At 41.6% G+C, this 16,815-nt stretch overlaps 1 protein-coding gene across 5 annotated transcripts in view; it reads right to left on the bottom strand.

Annotated features, from left to right (window-relative positions):
- Positions 1–16,815, bottom strand: part of kiaa0232 (KIAA0232 ortholog) — a 133,869-nt gene that overhangs the window by 40,905 nt on the left and 76,149 nt on the right. For all 5 annotated transcript variants that reach the window (XM_059965242.1, XM_059965243.1, XM_059965244.1 and 2 more), the window contains 3 exons: positions 6,917–6,986; positions 3,740–3,824; positions 128–3,413 (listed from right to left, as the gene is read on the bottom strand). In XM_059965242.1, coding sequence (XP_059821225.1) covers positions 128–3,413; positions 3,740–3,824; positions 6,917–6,986 — 3,441 coding nt within the window. The remainder of the gene's footprint in view (positions 1–127; positions 3,414–3,739; positions 3,825–6,916; positions 6,987–16,815) is intronic.

Raw genomic sequence — 16,815 nt, forward strand, 5'->3', positions numbered from 1 at the left:
TTCTCTGTTTTTATGGATGTTTGCGAAGAAAAAGCATTTCAGGATGTATATTGTATACATTTCTCTGACATTAAATTTGACCTTTGAACCTTTAAAAGAAACTCATAAAAACAATAGTAACTCTTACCTCTTGTAGTGATGCTGCTGTGACACACGTTCCCTCGCTAAAGCCAGAAAAGCTCCTGCTTATTGTGCGATTCTGGAACATTTCCAATTTATCACAGGGTACCTTTTCCTCAAAATCCGTTTCACAACTATTCACACTGGTGCATCCCATTGATGCCTCTAAATGGCATTCCGGGCACTGCTGTTCTGACAGTAAAAGGCCGCCAGACCCTTCATGAGAATCTAATGAAGTCTGAGCACTCTTTTCCATTCCAGCTTTTTTTAATCGAGGCAGAAATTTCCCCGATTCCAGCTCTGATTTTCCATAGTAGTGTCCTTCTCGCTCAGCATCTTCTTCCAATGGCTTTAGATCAGCCTGTGGATCCTCAAATAAATCTATCTGAGACAGAATAGGTACGGTAACTTCCTCTTTTTCTGATTCAAATTCAGATTCACTTCCTCCACCTGGTGAAAGTTCAGAGGCAGGTATAGGTCGGAAATGAGTCCGTGGTGAGATTCGAATAGCTCTATATTGTGTTTTGTCAATACTATATATTTTAGGATGAAATGTTTCATTTTCCGAGTCTGAACACAATATAGATTTGGGTTTAAAGCTTGGACTGAATGTTGCAAGCCTTTCAGATTCAAATGAACATTCCACATGAAGAACTTGCGAGAAAGGATTGTTCAGGTCAAAGGAGGAAAATGAGTACTCAACACCAGGCTCCTGGTTCTGATAATTACTGCAATTCCCAAATAAATCTTCATGGAAGATTAATGAGAACTCAGTATTTAACTTGTCTTCTCCTTTTCTCATTTGATCACAATGTGTGAATGAAGCACAAGATCTCCACAAAGGTTTATGGCCAGGAGCAAAATTACTTCCTGGAGTCATGAAGACATCTGTACCTGCTATGGTCACTACATCTGAAGATGCACATTGTAATAAAGTACCTTTTGCAGGATCAGGTGGAACCACTCCCCAGTCTCCACAATTGTCAAAGGTTGTCAGTTCTCCATAGACTCCACCAAGAATGAAAGCACTTTCTTTGTCAGCACCAATATCCCAAGGTTTGGAGGGTGCAGTGTAATCACCTACATCTATGTCTGCAAGTTCCCCAGTGGCAATAGCCTGGGCTTCCAAGTTTTCTTCCTGGCACTCCCATAAGTGATATTCTGATCTCTGTATTGCCTTTTCATGAGACCCTTGTAGAATGTCTTGTTTCATTGCCATGTCCAAACAACAGCAATGGCAACCATTCACCTCACCAGAAAAGAAGTCCTCTTCTGATCTCTCTACATCTAGTTTTGTTACAGCATCATTTTCAGCTATGGCTGTCCAAATGTCTTTTATAACTTCTGAGTCATAGCTATCTCCATGACTAGCCAGCTGCTCTTTGAAAATTTCTGCAGTTGTTTCATACTCCTTATTTTCTTCTTCTTCCAACTGAATTCCACAAATAGACTCCAACTTAGATTTCTGCTTGAAAGCCACATTTGTTATGTTTCGTAAAGCTCCATCTGTTTGCGAATGTGTCTCCTCATGCAACAAATCTAATAGATCTTCATCAAGAAGGCTGGTTGAAATGCCTGGAACAATGCAATCAATCTCATCTGCATTAAATTTAGTGGACTCCTCCATCTGAATACCAAAGGAGGCTTCATTATCTGAACGTGTTTCTTCAGAATGTGACCATGGGCTGCACGTTCGTGTTGAAAGATTTGAGCAGTGATCATTTTCATCAAAGGCACTATTTTTGGTCCATATAAGCAAACGAGACTGTGCTTTCCCAGGCAAATCTGCCCAGCCTCCAATATCATTATTCTGATTTCCCAAACTTAGCCCATCAAAACAGAATGGTGAAGCAGGGTTATCATATTGCACTTCAAACAGAGAAAAACAATTGGAGTTTAAACTTGACCCTTCATTTGCTTCTGAAAAGTGTTCTTCTTGATTGCCAGTACTACTACTTGCATCACACACCGTGTTATCCACAATAGGAGAAAGAGTAATAGGGGATTCCCCAGCGAAGCTTTCCCCCTCTGCTTCATCAGAGCTAGAGCACTCCCAGAATTGAGCTATATTTGCAAGATCATGCAAGAGCAATCCTTCTGCACCAAGAGAAGGTTGTGAATCTGTCCATATTGCACTTTCCCTCGACAATTGTAGTCCATCTAATACTATACAACAGTCTGCCTCAAAATCAGTTTGCTCTGTACTTTTCCGTCGAATCATGCTTAAAATTCGACTCTCTCCTTGCAATGAATTTGAGGCACTAGGATCCAATATGGATTGATGAATATCTACTTCATAGAAGTGAGTAAATTCTGAAAGATGCATATCATCTAAAATATCACTGTCCTTGGGATTAGTACAGCTTGAGGTCCCAGTGAGGTCATTAGCCTCATCTAATAATGCAGGCATTTCAACAAAGTGACCATCGACGAAAGCACCTGCAGCGAGGTATGTTTGAAAATTATTGTTAATACAAAGACCCTGCATCGTCTCCGAAAGCTCTTCCAAAGTCAAAGATTCAGTATCATTAGCAGCTACACTATTTCGGTATGCAGTTTCCAGCTTGCTTCTTCTACTTGGAGGGAACCAATATTCCGCAATTGGTTCAGTGTACCACAATGGCTCTTCTTTAAATTCTTGTTCCCTTCCATTTTCATTGCCAAGATCCTTAGCACCATTGTTGCCATTTGTTTTCCTTCTTGTTTCTTTCATAAACTTTTTTCCTTTTTTGCACAGTTGCTTGGTATGTCCACTGCTGCTGCTTCCACAGGTGCTTCTTCGATCATCTTTGTCAACAGACTTCAGCGATAGCCTAACCTGTCCATTCCGCCCCTTTTTGTTCCGAGAAGTTTCTCTCACCTTATGTCGGACTTTGACCGCTTTTGTGGAACCTTTCAACTCATATTGGTTGCCACTAGAGCTTGAGCCTGCTTCACTGGAGCCAGAGGACCATGAACGAGGGCGGATCTTTCCTTCTGACCTGTGTCTGATCTTCTTTCCTGTTATGGGTTTTTCTTCCGGCATGCTGTTATTGTGCCTATTTTCTTTTTCCTTTTTACTTCTCCTGAATGTTCGATTGTTGGTTAAAGTGGAAGCCTCATTTGTTCGCTCTCTAGTACCTTCACCTTCACTGTTGCATTCTTTTGGAGATGATGTATCAGTGCTTGTCTGTGGAGCAGCAGATGAAGAAGAAGAACCAGAAAATGAACAAGCTTTGGTCTTATTCCACACGGTCATGATTTCTTGCAGACAGATTGGCTTTTCAGAAAGAGGTGGAAATGCTTCATAATACCTAAATGGAAAAAAAACATAATATTTGTTTGATTTATTAGCAAATCAATGTCAAACATCAATGTCAATTAACATCAACTCTATTAATTTTGAATTCATCTGGTAAATAACATTTTTTAAATATTAGAGTAGTTTCTGATGGAATACTGATCAGCCATCCAATAATAATAGACTTATACAAAGTTGGTACATTTTCTTTCCAAAGTTAAAAAAATTACAAAGTTTTCTTGCAATGCTTCAGTGTTCTGTCCACAATAGAGAGCAATCGTATGCTTCAATATGTCAACTGTTTTCCAATGCAGAATAATATTCTAAGAATATACATACATTTCTACCTGATCCTTGGTAGAAGGAGATCCTATTATTTCAGGAGATTGAGATCCTTCTGCTTTCTTACTATTTTGTTTCTCTTCTGTAATTTGGTAAGAGAGAAGACAAGTAAATTCAAATTGGCATTGACAAATATTCCATAATCTTTTTTTTTCTTTATTATTTTTTCTACTTTGAATGACATAAAATGGAAACACAAAATTAGGCAAAATTGTGCTGCTTTATACCTTTGAACATTAATTTTAGAGCTCTGGTCTGATGTTAATATTTATTACTTGTGGGTCCTTCAATAAGGCACTGAGCAAATTGACAGAAGATTGTAAGGTATTAGTAGCGTGCTTAAAAGTAAGCAAAACCGTTGGGAAGCTATCAATGGACAGACTAGGAAGTGCTGTTTTCTTTGAAACCAAGTACGCTAAGGAGAGATTTAGCCAAGGTGTATAAAATCAAGTGTGGACAACGTGAACAGGAAGAAGCCATTTCCTATGAAAGAGACATAAAAAAGGCATAAAGATTTGAAGTAAAGGAAATATATAGGAACCATGGAATTTTTTTCGTCCAAAGATTGGTGCGGGTCAGGAACTATCTGAAAGAGTAATGAAGGTAGAGCTCCTCAATACATTTAATATTCTGCTGGATGACCACATTATAAATAACATAATGTATTTGAGAGCTGAGACATGGAAATAACCTGAATAACCTGATTTCTACTTAGCATGAATGCTCACCTTACAAACAGTAACTGCCTAAAGATCCTGTAACTCCAAATATACAAAACCTTACAGGAAAAGACCTTAATGGCTTGGTTTTATCACCTTGTGCAAGCATTTTAGGCTTAGAATTATAAATTTTGGTTTTAAAACAAGTCTGGATGTTATAAAAACTCCAAAAGAAATGCTAAACATGTTTTCAGAAAATCTGTTATATATTCCCCACATCTCTTCTACTTGCTGGACATGGTTCATACATTTAAAGTTGAGAATTTCTGTGTGCTTGCTTTTGTGCATTAAACCCAAACTCCTTCACTTTTCATTTGTATTAATATCCGCTATATAGCACAATAACTAAAATCACAACTTAACAGCCATACTGCAACATGCTTGATCATCAAATTCATGTATATACTTCAAAGTGACTGCAATTTCTGAAACTTACAGCTAATATTCAGGTCAGATAGAATAACTTTCAAGTTCACTGTTGCAAGGAAATAATTCTCTGTGTCTTGATCAGTATTAATCCTCACCCATTGTTATTAATAAACTCAAATTCCTGGTCATTGTGACACTGTCATTTGTTAGAGGTTGTATATGCTTGCTGTTGTAATTGCCACATTATAGGAACGACTAATGGTCTCATGACTATAAAGCATTAGTTGTAAAGCTAATTGGGATTTCCTGCTATCATGAAAATGGTATACAATTGCAAAACATTTGATGTACTTTTCTTTCGGATCTCACCAAGACCAATTCTTATCAGGTGTCTAAAATTTTACTGTCAGTACTTTATCTATTTCAGCCAGTACCTGCCAATGACACAGTAACAGGAACACTTCCCACATCAAAATTTCCAAGATATTACTCAGGTAGGTTAACAGCAGCTTGGCTCCATATTTACAGCAACTACTTTAGAGTGTAAACAGATATCATTTTATGAATTATTTGTTATAAATTTATATTAAAGTACATGGATTTTTGTGTAAAAATTGATATTACTCCTATATCATGAGAAAGAAAATTCTTCCATGATAAGTGTTGTTCTTATGCTTACCTACCTCCCTAGGAGCCTCCGCAACTTTCACCATCTTATAAGGAATCTAAGACCTTACATCCCCCTCCTCCATTTTCCGCTAGGATTGCTCCCTCCATGATTCCCTTGTACATTTATCCCTCCCGACTAATCTCCCTCTCAGCACTTAGCCCTGCAAGTGGCCTAAGTAATACATTTGACCATACATCCCCTCCTTCATCTGCAAATCTGCAGAGGTTTTCTATTATGTCCAATGTTCCCGATGATGCCTCCCTTACATTGGTGAGACCCCCATCCTAAAATGGAGTATGCTTCATCGTGCATTTCTTGTCCATCTGCCAAAAGTGGAACTTCCCAGTGGCCAAATATTTTAATTCTTTTTCAAATTCTGACATGGTGGTGTATGGCCTCCTTTTGTGCCAAGATAAAGCCCCCTCAGGGTGGAGGAGCAACACCATATATTCTGTGCAGGTAGCATCAACCTGATGGCATGAATATTGATTTCTCCCTTTGGTAAAATAATACCTCCCCCTTTCCTCCTCTTCTATTCTGCACTCTGGCCTTTTGCTCTTCTCCGCTACCTATCACTTCCCTCTGGGTCCCCTCCTCCTTCCCTTTCTGCTATGGTCCACTCTCCTCTCTATCAGATTCTTTCTTCTCCAGACCTTTACCTTTCCCACCCACCTAACTTCACCTATCACCTTCTATCTTCCTTCCCCTCCCTCCACCTTTTTATTCCAGCATCCTTCCTCTTTGCCCTTCCTTTTCAGTACTGAAGAAGGGTCTCAGCCCAAAACGTTGACTCGCCTGCTGAGTTCCTCTAACATTTTGTTTTATCTTTATTATCATTGAAACTCATTGACAATTTTCAGTTCAGTCATGCACAGTGTTAAAAATTACCCGTCAGTTTTGATCTAGCTGATCAAGTGTTAAAGTACTCTCAATCCCTTGGGTTATGAACCTGCATTCTATGAATTTGAAAGGTGGTAATGTCAGAGTGCCCCAAACTAACATCTTTCTTTGCACTACAAAGAGATTAATCAGTTATTTTCAAAAGTTCTCCATGGAGAATCGCCCGTATAATACTAAAATGAATTACTGATTGCTTCACATTATTTCATGGTTTGTACTTGAATGCTCATTGGAAATGAATTAGTACTTTAGGATCAGCAAAGCAGGCTAATGTTAAAACTTTCTAGGAGCTATATTAACATTTGAATTAACTATGAAACAACCTCTGATTTTGTACATTAATTTTGTAATGAACTCTAATAACATCATGGGAACTTATCCTAGGATCTTGAACATGACAAAATGGATTATATCTTTGTTGTATACCTATCTAATGGTTTTCCAAAAACTATGATTGAGAATACTCAAAATCTTTAAAAAACTGTACAATGACATTCAACTTGGAGAAAAACATACCTTTTTGCTTATTCTGCAGTTCTTTCAATTTGGAGCAAAGTTCTTCAACTAAGGTCTCAATTCCAGAACTCTGAAAAAGGAAAAAATAACCAAATCATTACGTTTGTTGACTTAATGCTTCAGAATGGTTTCAAACATGCAAGTGCTGACGCAACAGCTAATAGCACTTAACATAGCCCAATGTAATACACTTTTTCTTGTGAAGTAAAAACTAACATTATTTAATATATTGAAAACAGTGTCCATATTTGGTCAAATATTACATATACTTTAAATACGACTGTGCTCTTAACAAGTCTTGAGTAGCTACTACAATTATAAAAAAATCTTTTATTTTCTATTTCCATATATAAACAGAGAAAAAATACAGGTGGTTAGGTATTGTTGAAAAGAAATTACACCCTATTGACCTGACTCTGCACTTGATAAATCACTACGATCAAGGAAAATGTAACAGCAACCTGTATCTTACAAAGGTTTCAGAAATAGTAGAGCAACCAGATTAAATTTGAATTAAATTAATTACACAATAATAAAAGCAGATAGCTGACAAGTCAGACTAACTCAGACTTATCATGTCAAATAAATTAGTGGTACAGCAGAACAGCCATGTCATCATTCTTAATTGAAAAACCAACACTAACTGTTGGACCAGTAATATCAACAGTTTGGCCCATTTGACAACAATATCACCTCAGATTCATTCGATAATACTTACAGCTTTTGTCTCAGGCTTTGAATGGTTAACAAAGTTGTTATTCTGGCCAATAATATGGATAGTCACATTGAATCAGAATGAGGTTTATCACCACTGACATATATCATAAAGTTTGTTAAGCAGCAACAGTAAAATGAAATATCAGAATCAGATTTATTATCACTGGCATGTGTTATGAAATTTGTTAACTTAGCAGCAGTTCAATTCAATACATAATATAAAAGAAAAAATAAATAATAGTATACATTTATTGAATAGATTAAAAATTGTGCAAAAACAGAATATATATTAACAAAAAGTAGGGTTGTGTTCAAGGGTTCAATGTCTATTTAGGAATTGGATGGCAGAGGGGAAGAAGCTATTCCCGAATTGCTGAGTGTTTGCCTTCAGGCTTCTGTACCTTCTACCTAATGGTAACAGTGAGAAAAAGGCATGCCCTCAGTGTTGGGGGTCCTTAATAATGTATGCAGCCTTCCTGAGATACCACTCCTTGAAGATGTCCTGGGTACTCTGTAGGCTAGTACCCAAGGTGGAGCCAACTAAATTTACAACCCTCTTTCGGTCATGTGTCGTAGCCCCCCCATACCAGACAGTGATGCAGCCTGTCAGAATGCTCTCCACGGTACATCTATAGAAGTTTTTGAGTGTACTTGTTGACATAACAAATCTCTTCAAACCCCTAATGAAGTATAGTTGCTGTCTTGCCTTCTTTATGACTGCATCAATAGGTTGGGATCAGGTTAGATTCTCTGAGATCTTGACACCCAGGAACTTGAAACTGCTCACTTTCTCCACTTCTGATCCCTCTGAGAATTGGTAAGTGTTCCTTTATCTTACCCTTTCTGAAGTCCACAATCAGCTCTTTCGTCTTACTGAAGTTGAGGAAGTCGAGGATCCAATTAGAGAAAGTTACAGGGGCCCAGGTTCTGTAAGTTCTCAATCAAGGTTGTGGGAATGATGGTATTAAATGCTGAGCTGTAGTCGAACAGCATCCTGACAGAGGTGCTTGTGTTGTCCAGGTGGTGTAAAGCCTTGTGAAGAGCCATTGAGATTGTGTCTGCCATTGATGCCATAAGCAAGTGGCAATGGGTCCAGGTCCTTGCTGAGGCAGGAGTTCAGTCTAGTCAAAGCATTTCATCACTGTAGACATGAGAGATACTAGGCGATAGTCATTAAGACAGCACACAATATTCTTCTTAGGTAGTGATATAATTGTTGCCTTTTAGAAGCAAGAGGAAGTTCTGCCCGTAGCGGTGAGAGGTTGAAAATGTCCTTGAATGCTCCTGCCAGTTGGTTGGCACACGTTTTCAGAGCCTTACCAGGTACTCCATTGGGACCTTCCGCTTTGTGAGTGTTCACTCTCTTTAAAGACAGCCTAACACTGACCTCTGAGACAGAGATCACACAGTCATCAGGTGCAGCAGGGATCTTCACAGCTGTAGTTATATTCTCCGTTTTGAAGCGGGCATAGAAGGTGTTGAATTCATCTGGTAGTGAATCATCGCTGCCATTCATGCTATTGGTTTTTGCTTTGTAGGAAGTAATGTCTTGCGAACCCTGCCAGAGTTGTCGTATATCCGATGTCGCCTCTAACCTTGTTCGAAATTGTCTCTTTACCCTTGAAATATTCCTCTGCAAATCATATCTATTTTCTGGTACAGGCCTGGGTCACTAGTCTTGAATGCCACAGATCTAGCTTTCCACAAATGATGTACCTCCTGGTTCATCCACAGCTTTTGGTTTGGGAATGTACAGTGTTAAGAATGAGAAGCAACTCTGATGGGCAGAAGAGTGCAAAGTCGCCCCTCCCCCTTTTTTGAGAATTGCAAAATCGCTATTATTTCGGGTCTGATACCCAGGAAATGAGAGAGATACACAGCATGTCAGTAATGAGAGAGAGATTACTGCTATTGTCTCTTGAAGAAGGAATTGCGTATTGAGTACTGTTCTATTCATTGAAACCCCTCAGGGGGCAACCAGAGTGGTCTGGTTGAGGGATTGCATCATCCCAACCTGACTGACACCTGAGACCCCGTGAGTGGGGTAAAAGTAGGGTCTGGGGAGCACCCCTCAGACGCACCAGGAGAGACGCTACGAGACCGGTGGGGGATTGTGTGTGTGTCCACCCTTGCCTGGGTGATGAGTCCTCCACGGAACGGTCTAGCTAAAGGACGGAGAGGTCATACGTGAATGGCCACAATAACAACGCATCGACGGAACAAGATCGTAAAAGGAAAGTCGGCAAGTTACTCTCTCTCTCCAACAATTGCAACACAGTGATCAGCAACTACCGCAGCCTGCATGAACTGAACTTTATATTTCCATCCGACAATTCATTATCCCCTAGACAACGATAGAGCTTATTTCTTATTGATTATTATTATACCCGCACTTTTAGGTTTAGTATTGATGTCGTATATTATCTGTATATTTGCATTGATATTATTTTTGTGTATTTTTACTAATAATGTTAAAAATAGTATCATCAGACTTCAACGGATACTCCCATCTTTGCTGGTAAGATACCCAGTTACTGGGTTCGTAACAACAGTAAATCTTTGTAGATATACACATTCATCCACACAGATATTAATGAAGTTGGCAAAAACTGCAGCATACTCATCTAAGTTTGAAGATGAATCCCTTAATACAGTCCAGTCCACCGATTCAAAGCAGTCCTGCAGGCACTTCTGTGCTTCCCTTGTCCATACCTTCTTGGCCCTCGTGCATGTTGATCCCATTGCTCAGATCATCTAAAGCCTGAATGACATTAGCCTGAGGTGAAATGTATACTGCTACTAACATGATCCCAGCAATCTCCTGTGGTAGGTAAAAAGAACGGCACTTAACTACCAGATATTCCAGGTCTGGTGAGCAGAATTGGGACAACACTGATATATTTGTGCACCAAGGAGAGTTGATTATGAGGCATACTCCTCCACCTCTGCTTCTGAGGGACTCTATAGATCTATCCTGATAGTGTGTAGTAAAACACACTTGTTTCCCCGACCTGCAGCCACGCTTCCTGTGTGGAATCCTACGAGGACGAATGCATCCACAATCAGCATTGTTTCCGGCAGTTTTAAGTAGTAATAATTCATTTAAATGCATTAAGACATTTTTGTTGACTGTACTGACCTTGGAAGCAGTTGTGCTTTTTAGCTCTATCACGCTGAAACAAAAATATTTAATTGTATCCATTGAGAGTTCTGTTGCTACACGAGACACCCCTAGGCACCCCAGATATATAAAAAATTACTCTAATTTACAATAAGAGAAATCAGAAAAGTGCAAAATGTGAGCAAAATAGTGAGGTGATGTTCATGGGCAGTTCAGAAATTTGCTTGCAGAGGGGAAGAAGCTGTTCCAAAAACGTTGAGTGTGCATCTTCAAACTCCTGTACCTCCTCCTTGATGGAAATGATTAGGTGATGTCCTTGAAATGTTAAACCAAAGACCAAACCTATCCATCTTGGTTATTACTAAATTTTTCAATGCACTCTCTTAGCAGAGTTCTCCCATGACCTGCATTTCCAAAATCAAAATTCACCATTCATCTTCTCAATGCTGCTTGCAAAAACTTGAAAAAATGTATAAATATGCATAAACTAATTGCATGAACAAGAATAATCACATTTCAAATATTAGCTGTGATATATTCCAGAATTATAGTTCTGAATTAATTCTTGTCTGCAGGGCCAGTGTTCTGTATTGGGCGTCAGTTGTGGGATTTCCAGGAGACTCCCAGCCTCCCCAGTGGCCACATTTACACCAGGTGCATTGAGATACAGCTCCTTAAAGACCGTGTTAGGGAACAGGAGCTGCAAGCTCGATGACCTTCAGCTTGTTAGGGTAAGTGAAGCAGTGATAGACAGGAGCTACAGGGATGTAGCCATGCCAAGGCAGCAGGAGACAGATAAATGGGTGACTGTCAGGAAAGAGAACGTCAGATAGTTGAGAGCACCCCTGTAGCCATACCCCTCAACATTAAGTACTTGATTTTGAGTACTGTTGTGGGGGGGGGGGGGAGAGGAGGGTGGAGAAACAAGGAATCAATAGTTGCCATGCCTCTGGCACAGAGTCTGGCCCTGTGGCTCAGAAGGGTAGGAAAGTGAAGAGAATGGCAGCAGTATTAGGGGACTCTATAACGAGGGGACAGTTAGGCAATTCTGTGGACACGAAAAGGAAACATGAATGGTAGTTGGCCTCCTAGGTGCCAAGGTCCACAATGTTTCTGAATGGATTCACAATATTCTGGAAAGGGACGGTGAGCAGCCAGAAGTCGTGGTACATATTGGTACCAACGACTTAGGTAGAAAAAAGGAGGAGATCCTGAAACTACCCTTGAGGTCCTGTTTCTCAGCTTCCTTCCAAACTCCCTGTATTCTGTTTTCAGGATCCCCTCCCTTTTTCTACCTGTCGTTGGTACCAATATGTACCACGATTTCTGGCTGCTCACCGTCCCTTTCCAGAATATTGTGAATTGTGGGATTGCTGCCTGTGCCATGTGATAGTAAGGACAGGAATAGAATGAGGTGGTTGATAAATGCATGGCTGGAGAATTGGAGCAGAGGGCAGGGATTCAGATTTCTGGATCATTGGGTCCTCTTTTTGGGCAGGTGCGACTTGTACAAAAGGGATGCATTGCACTTGAATGCGAGGGAGACCAAAATCCTTCTGGCCAGGTTTGCTAGAGCTGTTGCGAGTGCTTTAAACTAATATGGCCAAGGGAAGGGAACCAGTATGATAAAGCTGAGGATGAGCCAGCAGGTTTACAAGTAGATGATATAATATGAATGTAAGGAAGGTCAAGCTAATGATTTGAGTACAACTGCATACAGAGCCAAGAGTTAAGTTGTGTACCACAAAGGCTAAATCCATAAGGGAGAAGAATGCAAGTCTAAATGTGTTTATTTAAATGCATATAGCATTTGGAATAAGGTGGATGAACTTGTGGTGCAATTAGAGACTGGTCGATATGATGCTGTGGGCATCAATGAGTTGTGGCTGAAAGAAAGTTATAGTATGGTGTTTAACATCAAAGGATATACTTTGCACTGAATGTGGTGGTGTGACTCTGTTAGTAAGAGACAGAATTACATCTTTAGTAAGAGGTGACATAGGAGCAGAGAATGTTGAATCTTTGTGGGTGAAGTTAAGAAACTCCAAGGTAAAAAAAACATTGAGAATCATATACAGGCCTCCAAATAATAGTCAAGATGTGTGGTTGAGATTGCAAAGGGAGATAGAACAGGCATGTTACTAGGGTAATGTCACAATTGTAATAGGGAACTTCAAAATTCAAGGGGATTGGTAAAATCAGGTTGGTGTCAGATCACAAGAGAGGGAATTTGTTGAATGCCAACAAGATGGCTTTTTGGAGCAGCTTGTGCTTGAGACTACTAAGGGAAAGGCTATCTTAGATTGGGTGCTGTGCAATAACCTGGATTTTATTAGTCAGCTTAACATAAAAGAATCCTTAAGAGGCAGTGATCATAATATGATTGAATTCATACTACAATTCAGAGGGAGAAGTTCAAGCCAGATATGTCAGTATCGCAGTGGAATAAAGGGAATTACAGAGGCATGAGAGAGGAGCTTGCCCAGGTGGATTGGAGGGGGATGCTAGCAGGGATGAAGGCAGATTAGAGGTGGCTGAAGATTCTGAGAATATTTTACAAGGCACAGGACAGAAGTTGTTCTCAAATGACAGGGCTAGGCATAAAAGGCAAGAAAAAGGCATATAAGATAGAAAAAGCGAGCGGGAAGTTGGATGATTGGGAAGCTTTTAAAATCCAACAGAAGATAAGTAAAAAAAACTATTAAGAAATACAAGAAGGGAAATATGAGGGCAAACTAGCCAATAATATAAAGCAGGATCCTAAAAGATTTTTCAGCTATATAAAGAATAAAAGAGAAGTGAGAGTTGATATTGGACCACTGGAAAATGATGCTGGTGGGGTAGTAACGGAGGACAAATAAATAGCAGATGAACTTAGTAAGTAAAAAACACAAAATGCTGGCAGAACTCAGCAGGCCAGACAGCATCTATGGGAGGAGGTAATAACGACTTTACGGGCCGAAACCCTTCATCAAGAGTGAAATAACGGGATGGTCGAGGGGGGAGGGATAAAGTAGAGAGCTGGGAAGTGATAGGCTGGAGGGAAATGGGCTGGGGGGGGAGCTGGAGAATTATGGGACATAAGAGAGAAAGAAAGGTAGGGCTGGGGGGAGAGATTATAGTGAGGGGGGGAAAAAAGAGAGAGAAAGAGAACCAGACTAAAATAATAGATAGGGATGGAGGTAAGGGATGGGGGCAGAGGTATCAACGGTGGTCAGTGAATTGGATGTTCATGCCGGCAGGAAGGAGGCTACCTAGGCGGGAGAGAAGGTATTGCTCCATCGACCTGCGTGCTGCCTCATCTTGACAGTAGAGGAGGCCATGGACAGACATGTCGGAGTGGGAGTGGTCTGTGGAATTGAAGTGTGTGGCCACAGGGAGATCCTGCCACTGCTGGAGGACCAAGCGCCGGTGTTCGGCAAAACGGTCTCCCAGTCTGCGGCGGGTCTCCCCATGTATAAATGGCCATATCGGGAGCACCGGATACAGTATATCACCCCAGCTGACTCGCAGGTGAAGTGGTGCCTCACCTGAAAGGACTGTCTGGGGCCTGGGATGGTGGTGAGGGAAGAAGTGTGGGGGCAGAAGTGTAGCACTTCTTCCATTTGCAGGGATGACTGCCCAGAGGAAGGTCCGTGGGGAGGGATGGGGGGGGGGGGGGGGGGATGAATGGACAAGGGAGTTGTGTAGGGAGCGATCCCTGCGGAAAGCCGAGAGTGGGGGGGGGGAGGGGAAGATGTGTTTGGTGGTGAGATCACGTAGGAGGTAGCGGAAGTTACGGAGGATTATGCATTGAATCAGTAGGCTGGTTGGGTGATAGGTGAGGACCGGGGGACTCTATCCCTGGTGGGCTGGGGTGAGGGCAGAGGTGCGTGAAATACGGGAGACGCAATGGAGGGCAGGGTTGATAGTGGACGAAGGGAAGCCCCTTTCTTTAAAAAGGAAGAGATCTCCTTTGTCCTAGAATGAAAGGCCTCATCCTGAGAGCAGATGCGGCGGAGGAATTGAGAGAAAGGGATAGCATTTTTGCAGGAGACAGGGTGGGAGGAGGAATAGTCTAGGTAGCTGTGGGAGTTAGTAGGTTTGTAGTAGACATCAGTGGATAGGCTGTCTCCAGAGATAGAAACAGAAAGATCTAGAAAGGGGAGGGAGGTGTCGGAAATAGACCAGGTGAATTTGAGGGCGGGCTGAAAGTTGGAGGCAAAGTTAATGAAGTCGACCAGCTCAGCATGCGTGCAGGAAGCAGCACCGATGCAGTCGTCGATATAACACAAGAAAAGAGGAGGACAGGTACCGGTGTAGGCTTGGAACATAGATTGCTCCACATGGCCGACAAAAAGGCAGGCATAGCTAGGACCCATGCCGGTGCCCATGTTTACACCTTTAGTTTGAAGGAAGTGGGAGGAGCCAAAGGAGAAATTGTTAAGGGTAAGGACCAATTCCGCGAGGCGGAGAAGAATGGTTGTAGAGGGTGACTGGCTGGGTCTGGAATCCAGGAAGAAACGGAAAGCTTGGAGACCTTTCTGGTGGCGGATAGAGGTATATAGGGACTGGATGTCCATGGTGAAAATGAGGCAGTGGGGGCCAGGGAACTTGAAATCTTTGCAGAGATGTAAAGCATGGGAAGTATCATGGACATAGGTGGGAAGGGATTGAACAAGGGGAGATAAAACAGAGTTGAGATAGGCAGAAATGAGTTCAATGGGGCAGGAGCAAGCAGAGACGATGGGTCTGCCTGGACAGGCAGCTTTGTGAATCTTAGGTAGGAGGTAGGAACGGGAATTGCGGGGTGTGGCAGTGGATGGGAGATTTCCCGAGCTGATGAGAACAGAAATGGTTTGGGAGACAATGGACTGGTGCTCCCTAGTGGGGTCATGGTCCAGGGGTAGATAACAGGAGGTGTCAGCGAGTTGCCGTTGTGCCTCCACTATGTACAGGTCGGTGCGCCAGACGACAACAGCACCCCCCCTTATCAGCGGGTTTAATGGTAAGGTTGGGACTGTTGCAGAGGGAATGGAGAGCAAAGCGTTCAGAGGGGGTAAGGTTGGAATTGGAGCAAGGGGTGGTGAAGTTGAGACGGTTAATGTCCCGACTGCAATTAGAGAAGAACAGATCCAGGGCGGGCAGAAGTCCTGGGCGGGGATTCCATGAGGAGGAGGAGGGTTGGAGACGGGAGAATGGGTCATCAGTGGGGGTGGGAGAGTCCCTACCGAAGAAGTGGGCTCGAAGAAGTACTTAATAAGTACTTTCTTTCAGTCTTTACTGTGGAAGACAATAGTTGTATGCCAGAGGTCTGTGAGTGTCAGGGAGGAGGAGTACCATTGTTATTACAAAGAAAAATATGGGAGGTGGATAAGTCACCTGAACTAGATGGACTATATCCCGAAGTCCTGAGAAAAGCTGCTGAAGAGATAACAGATGCATTGGTTATAATCTTTCAAGAATCACTTCATTCTGGCATGGTCCTGGAGGACTGGCAGATTGCAAATGTCACTCACTCTTTAAAAAGGGAGGAAGACGAAAGAGAGGAAATTATTGGCCAGTTAACCTAACTTCAATAGTTGGGAAAGTGTTGGAGTTCATTATTAAGGACGAGGTTTCAGGGTACATGGGAGACTAATGATAAAATAAGTCAAAGTCAGCATGGTTTCTGTAAAGGGAAATTTTACCTGACAAATCTGTTAGAACTCTTCAAAGAAGTAACAAGCAGGGTGGACTAAGGAGAGGCAGTGGATGTCGTTTACTTAGATTTTCAGAAAGTAATTGATAGGATGCTTCACAAGGCTACTTAAGATAAAGTCCAATGGTGTTGGAGGAGGTGTATTGGCATGGATAGATGCATGGCTGACAGGCAGGGGCAGCAAGTTGGAATAAAGGGGCCTTTTCTGGTTGACTACCAGTGACTAGTGCTGGTCCTCAGGGGTCAGTATTGGGACTGCTAATTTTCACATTGTTTGTCAGTGATTTTGATAGTGGAATTGATGGCTTTGTGGTAAATGACTCCCAGAAGTTTAATTCACAGGCTGAGTCTGTGGTAAAGAAGGCAAATGCAATGTTGGCA

This window comes from Hypanus sabinus, chromosome 3 (genome assembly GCF_030144855.1).
Source record: "Hypanus sabinus isolate sHypSab1 chromosome 3, sHypSab1.hap1, whole genome shotgun sequence".
Lineage (NCBI taxonomy): Eukaryota > Metazoa > Chordata > Chondrichthyes > Myliobatiformes > Dasyatidae > Hypanus > Hypanus sabinus.